Source organism: Oncorhynchus keta, chromosome 26 (assembly GCF_023373465.1).
Source record: "Oncorhynchus keta strain PuntledgeMale-10-30-2019 chromosome 26, Oket_V2, whole genome shotgun sequence".
In the NCBI taxonomy this organism is placed as follows: domain Eukaryota; kingdom Metazoa; phylum Chordata; class Actinopteri; order Salmoniformes; family Salmonidae; genus Oncorhynchus; species Oncorhynchus keta.
Genome location: NC_068446.1, coordinates 18,427,385 through 18,443,496, shown reverse-complemented (window position 1 = coordinate 18,443,496; position 16,112 = coordinate 18,427,385). Strand labels below are relative to the sequence as shown.

The 16,112-nt window shown below is 41.2% G+C and overlaps 3 protein-coding genes across 11 annotated transcripts in view; 2 read left to right on the top strand and 1 right to left on the bottom strand.

The window, feature by feature from the left end:
- The first annotated feature begins 214 nt into the window (after positions 1 to 214).
- srd5a3 (steroid 5 alpha-reductase 3) lies at positions 215 to 3,642 on the top strand. Of its 2 annotated transcripts, none has more exons than XM_035737194.2 (5): positions 215 to 630; positions 862 to 1,016; positions 1,149 to 1,340; positions 2,290 to 2,421; positions 3,302 to 3,642. In XM_035737194.2, exons 1-5 carry the CDS (start codon positions 410 to 412, stop codon positions 3,559 to 3,561), a joined length of 960 nt encoding a protein of 319 aa, XP_035593087.1. In that variant the 5' UTR covers positions 215 to 409; the 3' UTR covers positions 3,562 to 3,642. The 2 variants fall into 2 exon arrangements, with proteins under 2 accessions (XP_035593087.1, XP_035593086.1); XM_035737193.2 differs by having other exon boundaries at positions 218 to 630; positions 2,287 to 2,421.
- A 610-nt stretch (positions 3,643 to 4,252) lies between these two features.
- Positions 4,253 to 9,221, top strand: tmem165 (transmembrane protein 165). Of its 5 annotated transcripts, XR_004820586.2 has the most exons (8): positions 4,283 to 4,632; positions 6,735 to 6,963; positions 7,116 to 7,291; positions 7,409 to 7,591; positions 7,897 to 8,002; positions 8,320 to 8,411; positions 8,617 to 8,660; positions 8,764 to 9,221. XR_004820586.2 is itself a non-coding variant. In XM_035737197.2 (7 exons), the coding sequence occupies exons 2-7, from the start codon at positions 4,534 to 4,536 to the stop codon at positions 8,394 to 8,396; spliced, it is 870 nt and encodes a 289-aa protein (XP_035593090.1). In that variant the 5' UTR covers positions 4,253 to 4,359; positions 4,509 to 4,533; the 3' UTR covers positions 8,397 to 9,221. The 5 variants fall into 5 exon arrangements, 3 of the variants coding, with proteins under 3 accessions (XP_035593090.1, XP_035593089.1, XP_035593088.1); XM_035737197.2 differs by having other exon boundaries at positions 4,253 to 4,359; positions 4,509 to 4,632; positions 8,320 to 9,221; XM_035737196.2 differs by having other exon boundaries at positions 8,617 to 9,221.
- Positions 9,222 to 9,373: 152 nt separating this feature from the next.
- clocka (clock circadian regulator a) overlaps positions 9,374 to 16,112 on the bottom strand; it is a 60,321-nt gene continuing 53,582 nt past the window's right edge. For all 4 annotated transcript variants that reach the window (XM_035737190.2, XM_035737188.2, XM_035737191.2 and 1 more), the window contains one exon: positions 9,374 to 16,071. In XM_035737190.2, the coding sequence (XP_035593083.1) occupies positions 15,796 to 16,071 (276 nt within the window). In that variant the 3' untranslated portion in view covers positions 9,374 to 15,795. The remainder of the gene's footprint in view (positions 16,072 to 16,112) is intronic.

Below are 16,112 nucleotides of genomic sequence, written 5' to 3'. Positions count from 1 at the left end.
TTTTCTCAGGCAGTGGCTCGAACAGTCAAGTCAGAGGCTGTCAGAGGCAGAGACCGTAAAAAAAGAAGACATTTTCAGAGGTCTTCTGGCCAAACTCTTGCTGCCACCTGCTGTTTACACCTGTAACATCAACAGCACATTAATGAATCGTTGTGTTTTTTTAATCATCTATTGATTGGATCAGTTATATCCGTAATGTATCATACAGTACGGTGGTTATTTATCTGATGAACTAACAAATACACGACTGTCCCTGTGTAGTCTTCAAACCCCGGCCCTAGGCAACGTTGTCAAGTTTCGGGTTACGGGTCGAGTTATCGAGACTAGTCCCTTTGCAGCAGTTGTGCATCGGAACTTGAATGCTCCATTGGTGTTTCCAGACGGAGGTTTTTGAGTGCCTGACCGAACAATGCTAACACTTTTAGGATTTTGTGTTATTGATTTCCTGTGGTTATCCTTGGCTTTATGCTTTCTCTTAGCTTTTTGCGTCCACAGACTTTCACGTTACCTGCCGACTGGATGTGAGCATTCAAAACTGTATATATTATTCCAGGATCTAATCCGATACGGTAAAACCAAGGGACCACTGAAACGAGACCACTGGCTGCGTGTTTTTGATATCCCAAAAAGGTAATGCTCGGCCCTTTTGAGGAAATGGGAAAACATATTTCAACTGTATGTTAAATGACCCACTTCCATATATTTACTTTATTGGGTGGACGTTTATCAGCACAACGTAATGTAACAGCTGATCGGAAGTCCAGATTTTCGAATGGTTTTGCAAGACTAGAGCCCCGATTGATGATGATGACACTTGACTGACTGTAGGCCACTGATTTTAATTAAACCTCTTCTTTGTAGATGGTTCTGGCACTTCTATGCAATATCTGTTGGCTGGAATGGTGTTCTTATTGTCCTGTCACTTAACATGATTGTATGGGGCCAGAAATTCCCATCATGGTTGACTGACATATTGGGATTCCTGACTACTGGTGGACCAGTGGCAGTCAGGCAAGGTAACTTGTCCAGAATTGGGATATTTTATGGTTACCTCATTTGTTTTCATTTGCTGTGTTGGCACCTGGTAAGACCAACTCATCATATTAGGTTGTATGTGCCTGTAGAACACTGACTCGTGTTTACTTTAGTTCCACAGGTGTCAGCTGTGCTGGTGCAGGTCCTGTTATGGATTCATTCTCTTAGACGACTACTGGAGTGCCACTTGGTCAGCGTGTTCTCTGATGGGGTCATTCACATTGTTCAGTATATATTTGGCTTGGCCTACTACATTTTACTGGGGCTGACAGTGCTGTGCTTGGATTCTTTGATAATTGAAGGAGGTGAGCTTTGTTTTGTATTGCTTCACAATTCACATACTGCTTGATGATCTTTACCGAACAAAAATATAAACGCACCATGTAAAGTGTTGGTCCAATGTTTCATGAGCTGAAATAAAATATCTCAGAAATGTTCCATATGCACAAAAAAGCTTATTTCTCTCAAATTGTGTACACAAATGTGTTAACATCCCTGTTAGTGAGCATTCTTCATTTGCCAGGATAATCCATCCACCAGACAGGTGTGGTATATCAAGAAGCAGATTGAACAGCATGTTCACATTGTGCTGGGGACAATAAAAGGCAACTCTAAAATGTGCAGTGCCACAGATGTCTCAAGTTTTGAGGGAGCATGCAATTGGCATGCTGACTGCAGGAATGTCCACCAGAGCTGTTGCCAGAGAATTGAATGTTAATTTCTCTACCATAAGCCGCCTCCAACGTCGTTTTAGAGAATTTGACAGAACATCCAAACAGCCTCGCAACTGCAGGCCACATGTAACCATGCCAACCCAGGACCTCCACATCCAGCTTCTTTACCTGCAGATTGTCTGAGACCAGCCACCCGGACAGAGGATGAAACAGAGGAGTATATCTGTCTGTAATAAAGTGCTTTTGTGGGAGAAAAAAAATCATTCTGATTGGCTGGATCTGGCTCCCAGTAGGTGTGTCAGGCTCCCCAGTGGGTGGGCCTATGCCCTCCCATGCCCACCCATGGCTGCGCCTCTGCCCAGTCATGTGGAATCTATAGATTAGGTCCTAATTAATTAATGTAAATTAACTGATTTCCTTATATGAACTGTAACTCAGTAAAATTGGTGAAATTGTTGTTTGTTGCATATATATATATATATATATATATATATATATATATATATATATTCAGTGTATTATATGTAATTGTGATATTTGTTATGCTGTTGATGCCAGACTGATGGTGTTGTTTTAGTAGGGAGCCCTGCTTTCCCATTGCTCTCCCAGCTGAGGTGGTACTATGTGGCTGGAGCTGTACTCTTCTTCTGGGCCTCTCTGCTGCAGCACCGCTCCCTGGTCTTGCTGGCCAGACTGCGCACTGGAGGATCAGGTGAGGTCATGCAGATCAGATGTCTCAATTATTAGTTCAAAATGACTCCGAGAGGACACTCGGCAAGTAAATGTTTGATCACATTAACCCTATCAGTCCCGAGACCCCAGCAAAAATCTGCTTTTTTGTCCATGCCTTATATTTATCCTCACAATTAAGTGTTTTACCATTTTCTTTTCAGGACAACGAGGGCTACAAGTAGCACACACAACACTTTGACACAATCATTTGCATTCATGAGTTGTATTGACAAATGTCAATAAAAAAACAAGGTCACCCAAAGCAAAAACCTGATTTTTCTTTTTAATGAACGCTGTAAGTACAGAAATGGTTTGTTCACTGGGAAATTAATATCCAAATTGTCAGTGACAACTGTGTGGTGTTTCTGACAGCAAATATGTGAGCCTATTACAGTATAGACACAATGTCCTGGGATTTCCTATGATCTTTGTAGAAGAACATCATACATTCTAACGACTCTTGTGCTTGCTTGTGAGCATCATAGAGCAAAACATGTGCGTGTTTGTGAGAGTCTCGACTTTTCATGGAAAGCTTTTAATAGTTTTGTAGCTCAAACCATTCGGACTCTGTATATGTTTTTGTATAAAGAACCGGGCCCCTTTGGAATCCACCCTTGTCTCACAAACACTGCTCTATCTCAGCCCCGGTTAATTACGGACTACGGATGCAGAAGAAATAGATGAATCCAATGGTAAAACCCAGTAGTCTCTAGCTCAAACACACTGTTTAAAAGGAGTTAGAAGTCCAAAATGTGCCAGCGATACAGTGGGACTCATTTGGTTAACATCTTTTTAGCTTCCCCTCATGAATATGTTTTGTATAATTTGTATACATTTTGTCTTGTTCTCCTCTTTTGCAGGGACAGTGGAGACTCTAGCCCACAGGGTTCCCAGTGGAGGCTGGTTTGAGCTGGTCTCCTGTCCTCATTACTTAGCTGAGCTGCTGATCTATGTGTCTCTGGGGATTGTGTCTGGAAGTCACGCTCTCACCTGGTGGCTCGTTGTCCTCTATGTGCTCTTCAACCAGGCGCTGGCTGCCCAGCTCTGTCATGAGTTTTACACAAGCAAGTTTCAGTCTTACCCACAGCATCGCAAAGCATTCCTCCCTTATTTATTGTAACTGATGCCTGATATGAATGTGATTTATTTTGTACAACTTAATTTTCCAGAAAAATAAATCTAAATACTTTGTTTGTTGAAATGATTGCGTTGAATATCTATTTTTTTAATAGAATAGATGTAAAGATTAAACAAATTAACAGGACAAGATTGATAAGGACACTGTTAGCAGCAGAAATCGTTTGTGTACATTGGCAAGGACTGATAAGGGAGTGCCTTGGCTTCCGTACTTAAGGTGACTTAATTAAGGTGCAGGGTTTACGCCAGGCCCTAACCCAGTTTATGCTGTGACTGACAGCAGCAGCTCCACTAGATAATGAATGGCATTGGTGTCCATTTCGGTGTCCATATCCTGAGATTGGCCCCAACTTAAAATTGCAGTTAATGACATCAATATTTAGAAAAGTCTTCCAGCATTTTTTAAATGATCACAGTATTTGAATTGCTTTTATTTGACTACTTGTATTACTCTACATTAAAGTGTAGCTACTATATAGTATAGTTTCATAGAGCCTCTTGCTCTCGCTGCATTTTCTTCCCTCCCATTATTGGTTGGCATTTGTAAGTCTCTCTAACTTGACATTTTCCATGACATCTACAAATTGGCAGTTGAAGTAGCCAATGACAGTACTGCACAGAAGTTAAAGTAGCAGATTACATACGCGTCTTCCTTTTAGCGATCCAATCACATTAGTGGTTTACTGTCTTTCAGGTAGCAAGTTCACAATTTAAAAATCCCGTATGAGTTCTATCCAAAGCAGTTCAATCGGCAAGCTTTTCTACCAACTAGCTATGTAGTGTACGTCTAGCTAATTATATCGAGTGATTTACGCAGTCAGGGGCAGTGATTTTTATCCCATACGCTTATGTAAACTGCCTTTATTATCCGCATTTTAACACAATCTGCTTGCTTCTCTTTATTAAAATGTATCTACTGTCCGGCGGAAGGAATGGAAGGGCTAACAGAAGTGTGATGTGTGTCCTGCTGCCCCTGGTTGTCGCGGTGTTGTCAGCTGGAGTTTCTGGGATGCAGGAGGAACACAAACCAGTCCAAGAACAACCGCAACAAGAGGTAGTTAGCTAACTAACTAGTTATCTTAACTAGCAACTCGAAAACATTCCACATAGCTAATAATGCTAACAAGCGAGCGTCGTTACGTTCGCATAGCCAGAGCAAGATGATGTGTAAAGTCACCACCAGTATCTATTTCACTCGGTTACTTTGACCTCTTTCTTTGTTCATGCTTTGGGGACATGCCATAGGTGGAAAACATGGTTAGCCGGGTTATTGTCCTGGTCGTCACTAGCCCTAGTCTGAAAGCTGAACTCTAATAACTACCAAGTTGTATTATACCCCCAGTCTACGTGACTTTGACTACCTGCTTCAATGAGACAGGCTGTACACTTTCCAATATACAGCATCAGTCAAACGTTTTGACACACCTACTCATTCCAGGGTTTTAGTTTATTTTTTCTATTTTCTACATTGTAGAATAATATTAAAGATATTAACTATGAAATAACACACATGGAATCTTCTAGTAACCAAAAAAGTGTTAAACAAAAAAAAACATTTTAGATTCTTCAAAGTAGCCACCCTTTGCATTGATGACAGCTTGGTATTCTCTCAACCAGCTTCATGAGGTAGCCATGATGCATTTAAATTAACAGTTGTGCCTTGTTAAAAGTGAATTTGTGTAATGTCTTTCCGTAATGCATTTGAGCCAATCAGTTGTGTTGTGACAAGTTCGGTGTGGTATACAGAAGATAGCCCTATTTGGTAAAAGACCAAGTCCATATTATGGCAAAAACAGCTCAAATACGCAAAGAGAAATGACAGTACAACAATTACTTTAAGACATGAAGGTTAGTCAATCTGGAAAAATGTAAGAACTTTGAACGTTTTCTTCAAGTGTGGCAGGTTGGGGCGGCAGGTAGCCTAGTGGTTAGAGCGTTGGGCCAGTAACCGGAAGGTTGCAAGATCAAATCCCCAAGCTAACAAGGTAAAAATCTGTCGTTTAACCCACTGTTCCTAGGCCGTCATTGTAAATAAGTATTTGTTCTTAACTGACTTGCCTAGTTAAATAAAATTAAAAATTTTAAAAAGTGCAGATACAAAACCATCAAGCGCAAAGGCTCTCATGAGGACCGCCACAGGAAAGGAAGACCCAGAGTTACCTCTGCTGCAGAGGATAAGTTCATTAGTTACCAGCCTCAGAAATTGCAGCCCATATAAATGCTTCAGAGTTCAAGTAACAGACACATCTCAACATCAATTGTTCGGAGGAGACTGCGTGAATCAGGCCTTCATGGTTGAATTTCTGCAACAACACCACTACTAAAGGACACCGATAAGAAGAGAGAAACACAAGCCAAGAAACACGAGCAATGGACATTAGTTTGGTTTGAGGAGTCCAAATTTGTGATTTTTGGTTCCAACCGCTGTGTCTTTGAGACGCAGAGTAGGTGAACGGATTATCTCTGCATGTGTGGTTCCCACCGTGAATATGGAGGTGGTGGTGTGATGGTGCTTTGCTGGTGACATTGTCTGTGATTTATTTAGAATTCAAGGCACACTTACCCAGCATGGCTACCACTGCAGCGATACGCCATCCCAGCTGGTTTGCGCTTAGTGGGACTATCATTTGTTTTCAACAGGACAATGACCCAACACACCTCCAGGCTGCATAAGGGCTATTTGACCAAGAAGGAGAGTGTTTGAGTGCTGCATCAGATGACCTGGCTTCCACAATCACCTGACCTCAACTCAATTGAGATGGTTTGGGATGAGTTGGACTGCAGAGTGAATGGATAGCAGCCAACAAATTCTCAGCATATGTGGGAACTCCTTCCAGACTGTTGGAAAAGCATTCCAGGTGAAGCTGGTTGAGAGAGTGCCAAATTGTGCAAAGCTTTCAAGGCAAAGGGTGGCTACTTTGAAGATATATTTAGATTTGTTTTAACACTTTTTTGGTTACTACATGATTCCATGTGTTATTTCATAGTTTTGATGTCCTCACTATTATTCCACAATGTATAAAATTGTAAAAAAAGAAATAAATAAATAAAGAACTTTTGACTAATACTGTATGTGTACAAAAAAAACAATTAAAACATGGTTTCCATGGCTAACCTGTTGTGGAACTGAACTGATATTTGTTTCCCCTTCAACAGAAAACACCAACCGCTCATGCTATTGGCCCAGAGGTCAGTGAAAATGATTCCAGCAAATCTGGTGACCTGGGCTTCATCCATGCCTTTGTTGCTGCCATCTCTGTCATCATTGTCTCTGAGCTGGGAGACAAGACTTTCTTCATCGCTGCCATCATGGCTATGCGCTACAACCGCCTCACTGTGCTGTTAGGGGCAATGCTAGCGCTTGGCATTATGACCTGCCTTTCAGGTTGGTGGATGGATTGTTGGGATTTTGTTTGTTCATGTATCCCAATTAGTGGAGGTGCGGATCCATCCTTGGTGTGTCTGAATGTCCCCCTGAGTATTTGGTTCTGTACAGTCCGTCCTTTATCCTACTAAGTCCCTCTTATGTTTTCTCAGTGATGTTTGGCTATGCCACCACCATCATCCCCAGGATCTACACATACTATGTGTCCACAGCTCTGTTTGCCATCTTTGGTGTTCGCATGCTGAGAGAGGGGCTGAAAATGAGTCCAGACGAGGGTCAGGAGGAGCTGGAGGAGGTGCAGGCTGAGATTAAAAAGAAGGATGAGGAGGTCTGTAAACCACACGCTGCCCACACCTACATTTGCATGTTAGGAATTTTCATATTACCCTGCTGTAACTCTTGGTCTAGGGTTTCGTTGTTTGGTTTGTATTCCTATTTCCTATAGCTCCAGCGGTCTAAGCTGGTGAATGGGGCTTCAGATGTGGAGTTGGGCTCAGGGTCAAGCCATCCTCAGGGGCGATGGCACAGCTTCATCTCACCTGTGTTCATCCAGGCCTTCACCCTCACCTTCCTGGCAGAGTGGGGAGACCGCTCTCAGCTGACCACCATCATCTTGGCTGCCCGGGAGGTGAGTCCTGACAGACACACTATGGAGTCTTGAGTCTGCTTGCCTAGTAAAAATGGCACATGCTGGCAAATGTTACACTGATCTCAAGCTAAAATGCTGAGATGTGGCTGCAAAGCATTCATTGTGGATCTAAAGTCCGAGTTCATGATTAAGATCAGGATATAGGGTTGCTGTGTACGTGTAATATACTCAAACGGAATTCTATTGTTAGGGAATTATTGTTGTGCATTTATTTCTACTGCACTGTGATACTTGTTGGTTCTGTGAGAGGCTTAAATGTATCATAAACAAATGCTCTGTCTCAGGATCCTTTTGGAGTGGCAGTGGGTGGGACTCTGGGACACTGTCTGTGCACAGGACTGGCTGTGGTTGGAGGAAGGATGATTGCACAGAAGATCTCTGTTAGAACTGGTGATTATATTTTTCCTCACTTGAATAATTAAAAAAATGTGTTCCTGGTTGTGGTCATAGCCTACACCAGGGCTCTCCAACCCTGTTCCTGGAGAGCTACCGTCCTGTAGGTTTTTGCTTCAAACCTAATCGAGCGCATCTGACTAATAATTAGCAGCTTGGTTCGATTAATCAGAAGTTACAACTGGGGTTGGAGCGAGATCCTACAGAAGGGTAGCTCTCAAGGAACAGGGTTGGAGAGCACTGGCCTAAACTGTAATGAATGTAGCTTGTAGTAATTGGAATTGTGTTATGGACCTCTGTTTTCTCCTCCTCAGTTACAATCGTTGGTGGGATAATGTTCCTGGCCTTTGCATTCTCTGCCCTCTTCGTCAAGCCAGATGCTGGAATCTGATTGGAGTACATACCTGTAAAGCTCAACTATGTGTATTTGGAGAGGCTGTACTCTTGACTCTGTGTGTATGACAGTTGTACTGTACTCATGGTGTGGGTGAGATATGGAGAATATTCTATAATGGGACTCTAATGGGTGAGTGTGTCTGTGTGAATGTTGCCCTCTTGTCTTACTGAGTCTGTGATCCCTCACCGTTCTGAATCCTGTGTCTTACACACAGGACAAGACTTACCTCTCCCTCAGGCCTGTCAGTGCTGAGCTTAGGTCTGTTTTATTAATTCGTTCCCCATCCTCGGGTTATTATATTATGATTTAAGAGCAGCTCATTCATTGACTGAGTGCATGGAATCTCTCTTCCCCTCTTCAGCATGAGCTCAGTGTTGTTGAGCGCTGACTTCAGGGAAATCCCACGGAGGGCCAGTCTGTCTTATCTACCACTCAAATTACTACAACGGTTTATGAAGAGGTTGTGTGAGGCCTACTGATGAAGAAATCATGGAACAAAATACTTCATAGCTTCACTGCCATGTTTTGAGACCTGAGCCATTGTCTATTACACCTTTCCTGAAAGTGGTTGGTTATGGTATTTATTTACAACTTTTGAGCAGAGATTGGTATTGTTAACTTTTATTTTTTTTAGCTGAAGTACTGTAGACACTATTACTTTTTTAAAGTACACAGGGAAATGTCACTACATTGTCAATATTTGACAAGTTGTACCCTGTGATGACCGACCAAGCGTGTACATGTACGCTGTTTGCGATATTCACTTCATTGTTAAAGCCTGATTAATGTAAATACTCAATAAAACCTGTCATGCCAAGACTGGTTTCTTGCCTTATAAATGATTGTCTAGCCCCTACATTTTATGCAATGACTAAGTTATCCTGGATATGAGTGATTGCTGAAAATTGCGAGAAGCAACTAACGCCTGCCTTCTGGTTTGTCCATCACGAGTGAATGTCCAACACGAGGGATTTCTCAATTAAAAACATTTTATTCATTTTAAAATGTAATAAGGGGTGCAAGCAGCACTGCTTGCTTTAAAAGGTTCCATTATGTTTAGTTTATGTAGGAATGATCTGGCTCTAGAAATGAATTTATAGCAGCAAACTCCTTAGTGATATTACAGCACCATTAAAATGCAAAATGCCTTCAGAATGTCTCAGGGTTATCACACAACCTAATTTACCTATGCTGCAGAGCATGGTTAGCACCATTGAAATAGAAGGGGTAGAACGGACATTAAAATGCATTTTTCCTTTATAAGTCTACTCCGGTGTCCAAGGGATGAAACTCCCAAAGAAATATATCAATATCATATTGGTCCATTCCACTGATTTCTGAGCACCCTCAACAATCGATGTGTTCGAACTTTGAGTTCAACTGATGACACAGAACTAGACAGAGGTTGTGGAATTCATTGCTTGAATAAAATGCTGAGATATGCATTTAACTACAAACTGTCCATTCTACTTGTTCTAAATCTATGGTTAAATGTAATTATGGGTCAAGAACTGATGTAAAAAGTGGAACAGCCCTAGGTTATGACTCAATTGTGCCAAGATAAACCATTTTCCAGTTCCAGATGTTTTTTGGAAATTGTACTGAACAGATTAATTTCATGAGCCAAACAAGTGTACTGCAAAGAACGCCACACATACAAAGATTAAATGATGGAACACTGATAAACATTCAGAACTTCTAGCGTGTACATCAGAACTACAGAACATTAAACATGATTCACCACCCTCTACATTGGGCATTAAAAACATCTTTCCCACAGGGTTGAATTACCTTGTATATATATATGCCTTTTGAGATACAACATAGATCCCCACTTTGATACTTCTGGTAAACATGTGTAAAAGGAACATCAATATGTGGTCATCCTAGAGATGATCCAATATATTAATATAGCATTCCCCTCAAATCACATTGAGAGAATTCATAAGACTTATTTGGCAATTGAAACCAATTACATGGAGGGGGGCATACAGCATATGCTGTTAAATAAGGATTCCTTTCAACATTTCAATATACCTTTGCATAACCATGATCTCATGAGTCCTTATCAAGGAGCTCAAAGTAGCCAATCCTGTTTGGGGGAAATTAGATCAATAGTTGTTACGCATGTCACAGTTTGTTTAATTCCTTTCTCATTTGAGGTAAATCATTAGGTAGATTTATTTTCTATTTTGCTTTCCCTTTCTACACCATGATAGCAGTATATTACAGTGTATGACAATATCTACTATAGCTATCTTTTGAGGTCTAGCTTGGCCATAGAAAAATAATCTTAAAATCTGAGGTGTGTGTTCTGTTAAAACACTTGGTTATTCATTTCTTTATGCATACCAGTTTTTACACAGCTATGTTGGGGTTCGATATTAAATGACATTCATTCAAGTATCGCACTGCCTGACCCACTGATGGTAGCTGAAAAGGTTTAATCACTAGATGGAGCAACTTTCATTTGTGTTAATAAAAAAAACAGCATAAAATCAGTGACCAACGAACTATTGAGAAAGAGCCACATATACCGTTTTTATACAACTTGTTGAATAATCTGTGTCAATATGCATTACTGGCAATACAATAACTTTGAGGTTATAGGAAGTACCAGCCTTGTTGTACTGTACAGGGCAATGCACCACCAATAGCCTAGCAACAGGGACCACCATTCACACTAAGTGTGAATTTTAATAAGCAGCGACTAGCAGGCTTTGTGTGACTTATTGTACATGTGAACAGAAGGGCTTGGGACAGTTTTGCCATGAGGTACTGCAACATGAACATGGATTAGACCAGCCAGCCTTGTGAGAGACCAGAGCAGGAAATTACCCCTAGAAGGCCCAGAGGTTTTACAATGTTATGCTGTGATACCAGAGGTTTGATAGAAAATGTTATTTGTCAACTTCCACCAATAAAAAAAGTGAAACTTAATGCAGGTTTCACACAATCCTTCTCAACTAAAAGATAGCAAACGATCAAGAATGTTAATTATTCAACACTGAACAAAAATATAAATGCAACATGCAACAATTTCACAGATTTTACTGAGTTAAAGTTCAGTTCATTCGAGGAAATCAGTCAATTGAAATAAATTCATTAGGCCCTAATCTATGGATTTCACATGACTGGGAATACAGATATTGTTGGTCACAGATACCTTAAAAAAAGGGAGGGGTGTGGATCAGAAAACCAGTCAGTATCTGGTGTGACCACCATTTGCCTCATACACCACCACGCAACTCCTTCACATAGAGTTGATCAGGCTGTTGATTGTGGCCTGTGGAATATTGTCCCATTTCTCTCTTCAATGGCTGTGTGAAGTTGCTGGATATTGGTGGGAACTGGAGCATGTCGTACAGGTCGATCCAGAGCTTCCCAAACATGCTCAATGGGTGACATGTCTGGTGAGTATGTAGGCCATGGAAGAACTGAGATATCTTCAGCCAGGAATTGTGTACAGATCCTTGCGACACGGGGCTGTATATTATCATGCTGAAACATGAGATTATGGCGACGGATGAATGGCACGTCAATGGGCCACAGGATCTCGTCACGGTATCTCTGTGCATTTCAATTACCATCGATAAAATGCAATCGTGTTCATTGTCCATAGCTTATGCTTGCCCATAACCATAACCATAACCCCACCATGGGCACTGTTCACAACATTGACGTCAGCAAACCGCTCGCCCACATGACGTTTCCCCAGCGTCCCAGTAGCCATCGAAAGTAAGCATTTGCTCACTGAAGTCAGTTACGACACCGAACTGCAGTCAGGTCAAGACCCTGGTAAGGATGACGAGCGTGCAGATGAACTTCCCTGAAAAGGTTTCTGACAGTTTGTGCAGAATGTCTTCGGTTGTACAAACCCACAGTTTCATCAGCTGTCCGGGTGGCTGGTCTCAGATGATCCTGCAGATGAAGAAGTCGGATGTGGAGGTCCTGGGCTAGCGTGATCTGAGGTTGTGAGGCCGGTTGGACGTACTGCCAAATTCTCTAAAACAACATTGGAGGCGGCTTATGGTAGAGAAATTAACATTCAATTCTCTGGAAACAGCTCTGCTGAACATTCCTGCAGTCAGCATGCCAATTGCACACTCCCTCAAAACTTCAGACATCTATGGCATTGGGTTGTGTGAAAAAACGGCATATTTTAGAGTGGCCTTTTATTGTAACTGTGTAATGATCATGCTATTTAATCAGCTTCTTGATGTGTCACATGTCACGTGGATGGACTATCTTGGCTAAAAACAAATGCTCACTAACGGGGATGTAAACAACTTTGTGCACAACATTTGAGAAAGAAGCTTTTGTGCGTATAGAACATTTATGGGATATTTTATTTCATTCAGCTCATGAAACATGGGACCAACACTAAGGATTAGCCCCTTTTTTCAATTTTCGCCCAAAAATGACATATCCAAATCTAACTGCCTGTAGCTCAGGCCCTGAAGCAAGGATATGCATATTCTTGGTACCATTTGAAAGGAAACACTTTGAAGTTTATGGAAATGTCAAAGGAATGTAGTAGTATATAACACAATAGATCTGGTAAAAGATAATACAAAGAAAAAAACGAAGTTATATTGTATTTTTTTTGTACCATCATCTTTGAAATGCAAGAGAAAGGCCATCATGTATTATTCCAGCCCAGGTGCAATTTAGATTTTGGCCACTAGATGGCATCAGTCTATGTGCAAAGTTTTAGACTGATCCAATGAATCCATTGTATTTCTGTTAAAAAATGTTTATCAAGACTGCCCAAATGTGCCTAATTTGTTTATTTATAACTTTTCATGTTCAAAATTGTACACTCACCTCAAACAATAGCATGGTATTTTTTTCACTGTAATAGCTACTGTAAATTGGACAGTGAAGAATTTAAGAATTTAAGCTTTCAGCCAATATCAGATATGTCTATGTCCTGGGAAATGTTCTTGTTACTTACAACCTCATGCTAATCACATTAGCCTACGTTAGCTCAACCGTCCCGTGGGAGGGACACCGTTCCCAAAATGTTGCGTTTATATTTTTGTTCAGTATATAATCCATTTTTTATAGAGATGAAATTAGCTGACCTGCTCCCTGACCATTCTACTGTAAGTGAAGATTCATAACAACTACTACTAAAGTGCCATTCTGCAGAAGCCCCTGACAACAAATGAGCAACTGGGAAAACCAGAGGCTCAATCCCCAAGAACCTCACTTGACAACATTCACCATAGAAACCTGGAAATCCACTATGGAAGTTAATATGGCAACATATAGTACAACCAGTCCATAGGACCCCACTCAACAACAGTTGTTTTAAATTTGCCATGGCACGACAATATAACCATCACCTTATAGCCTTACAACACAGTTACATGGTGATATGTACTGCCTGACAGGAGGAGCAGAGCAGCAGGAGAAGAAAAACTTCAAAAAGACAACATCTCTTAACTGTATGATAATTGTTTCAATCCATTCTCTTGGCAGGTCCAACAAACACCAGTTTCACTTGTTTCAGAGGTAATTTGCGTTCTAGGATCAAATAGCCTCAGCATCTTCTCTGTTCTTGTCTGGACTGGGCCTAGCCTTAGGAAACATTTCCAGTAGTGTAGTTTGTCTTCTCGCAATCGAACAACTGAGAAGAAGTGAAGAGTACTGTCTGTAGGGCCAGAGTTTCAATAAGTGCTATACGTTTACTTTAATGAATGACCCCAGTAGGTCAGATTAGCAGTTTAACGTCTTGATTAAGACCATATCCCCCCCACAGTGTAATACCTAGATCACTGGCTTCAGACAAACATCACAAGCTTACTTCACGAACACATGAAGATGAACTCGGATCGCAACAATCGCTGGTGGCGTTCTGTCCTAACACCTATTTGATGAGATCCACCTTCATTACATTTCTCCTCTAAAGAGGACAAATATCAATCATTTGTTTGTTCTGACCCAGAAAAAGCTTCATTGGAGATCAAGGTCATAAACATGCTGTAGTTGTTGGCTGTAAGTGACAGGAGAAAGTATGGACATAGAACAGACACTAAAATAATTCAGTATTCATACAATTTCTAACAGAGCTAATATGTGATATTGTGCGGAAAAATCACAAGCGTATATTGCATTTCTTAGTTTAAGGTAGTGTTTTTGACCATTTAAAACGGCATTGAATAGATACTTTTTCTATGAGAATACTTATATTTTCTACACACTAAGCCTTCGGGGCTAAAATAACTACAGTATTGTAAAGCATTATGACTTGGCCCTAGTATAGCCTGTATCTAGAGGTACTATTCATGCATCACTATGAGTGTTATGTGACCACTCCTTAAAACAGTCATAATGCCACAGGTTTGAATAAACAAATAAATGCTTTTGGCATGAGGCATTATGGCCGAGTAAAGAATGAACTCATAGGGTTTCCATAGGATGCGTTTAAAGTCTATTTGGTCAACTTTGGGTCTTTGCTTTATTAACTATTTAAAATATTGTTTTGACTAAGATTGTGTCTATTTAGAGTCCTCAACATGTTGCTTTGGACCACAATGTATATTCTAAAAAAATATTGTAACTTTAAAACATTTTTTTTTCCTTTACCAAGACATTGAAAGTGAGGAAGAGGATGAAACAAACGGTGACATGACGAGCAGCATCGGCGGTGTCCGCTAAGCAGACCCCCTGAGAAGAAGGAAGTCTGTGAAAAGATCTGCCCTTAAGCGTGTTAGGTTTGCTTTCTTTCATTAGAGTACTAGATAAAAAATATATATATTCAAAGCTACAAATAACAGACTACGCTTTTCATTTCATGCATCATATAAAATATTAGTTATCTTTTTGTCCATATATTTACATATTATTTTTTACATGTGTTCTGTACAATAAAAGTACAATCCACATGACATTCTTAAAAATATTTCCTGACCCATAATTACTTTCACATGAAAAACAAAAATAGGAGGAAAAACAAATACACACAAGGAATCTGTCTGCTGTCTGTTCCGTAGGACTTCTTTGAAGCCTGGATTGAAGCTCCAGTGTGTCGACTGGATCATCCTGCATAAATTAATCCTGTGAGGGTGACCGGAGCACACACTGAACACACAAGACGAGGACAGGGGAGGGGACAAACACTGGCGGGACCAGGGTTTCCTCTTCCTGCCACCGTGGTGAGGGGACCTGGACAGAGTGGAGGTCTCTGTGAGGTAAGAGTTCTGAGCATGGCCGTGAGGCAGAGCGACCCTGTGCTCACTGTCAGCACAGCATTGTTTTCTCTCTGAAGCGCCAATCGTTCCCAAGTTCTATTGATCCATCCATCCACTATAACTCTTCACCCCCTCACACAAACACACAGACCTTGTCTTGGTTCAGTCCACATGTCTAATTGGCGGTTGCCAGGTTACTGGGGCTGTGTGCTGGAGCGACCTGACATGCTACCTGCCCTGTGAGAGGCCAGCTGCTGCTCCTGTTGCTGCTGTTGTTGGAGTTGCTGTTGCTGTTGTTGTTGCTGCTGCTGGAGCTGTTGCTGTTGCTGCTGATGTTGCTGTTGTAACTGTTGTTGTTGTTGCTGCTGCTGCTGCAGTTGCGTGGTGGCGAAAGCGCCTTGATGCTGCAGTGGGAACGCCGCCTGCAGGATCAACTGAGTGGACTGGTTTCCATGGAGCAGCCGAGGGCCCTAGAGAGGGAGAACAGAGAGGTGGGTGGGAGGGAAAAGTA

Excerpts from the sequence above, each read along its gene's own strand:
- srd5a3 (XM_035737193.2), top strand. The coding sequence starts at position 410 with ATGCTAACACTTTTAGGATTTTGTGTTATTGATTTCCTGTGGTTATCC. Across the intron at positions 631-861 it reads GTTTTTGATATCCCAAAAAG|ATGGTTCTGGCACTTCTATG; the intron begins GTAATGCTCGGC and ends TCTTCTTTGTAG. Across the intron at positions 1,017-1,148 it reads ACCAGTGGCAGTCAGGCAAG|TTCCACAGGTGTCAGCTGTG; the intron begins GTAACTTGTCCA and ends TGTTTACTTTAG.
- tmem165 (XM_035737196.2), top strand. The coding sequence starts at position 4,486 with ATGTATCTACTGTCCGGCGGAAGGAATGGAAGGGCTAACAGAAGTGTG. Across the intron at positions 4,633-6,734 it reads AAGAACAACCGCAACAAGAG|AAAACACCAACCGCTCATGC; the intron begins GTAGTTAGCTAA and ends CCCCTTCAACAG. Across the intron at positions 8,003-8,319 it reads GAAGATCTCTGTTAGAACTG|TTACAATCGTTGGTGGGATA; the intron begins GTGATTATATTT and ends TCTCCTCCTCAG.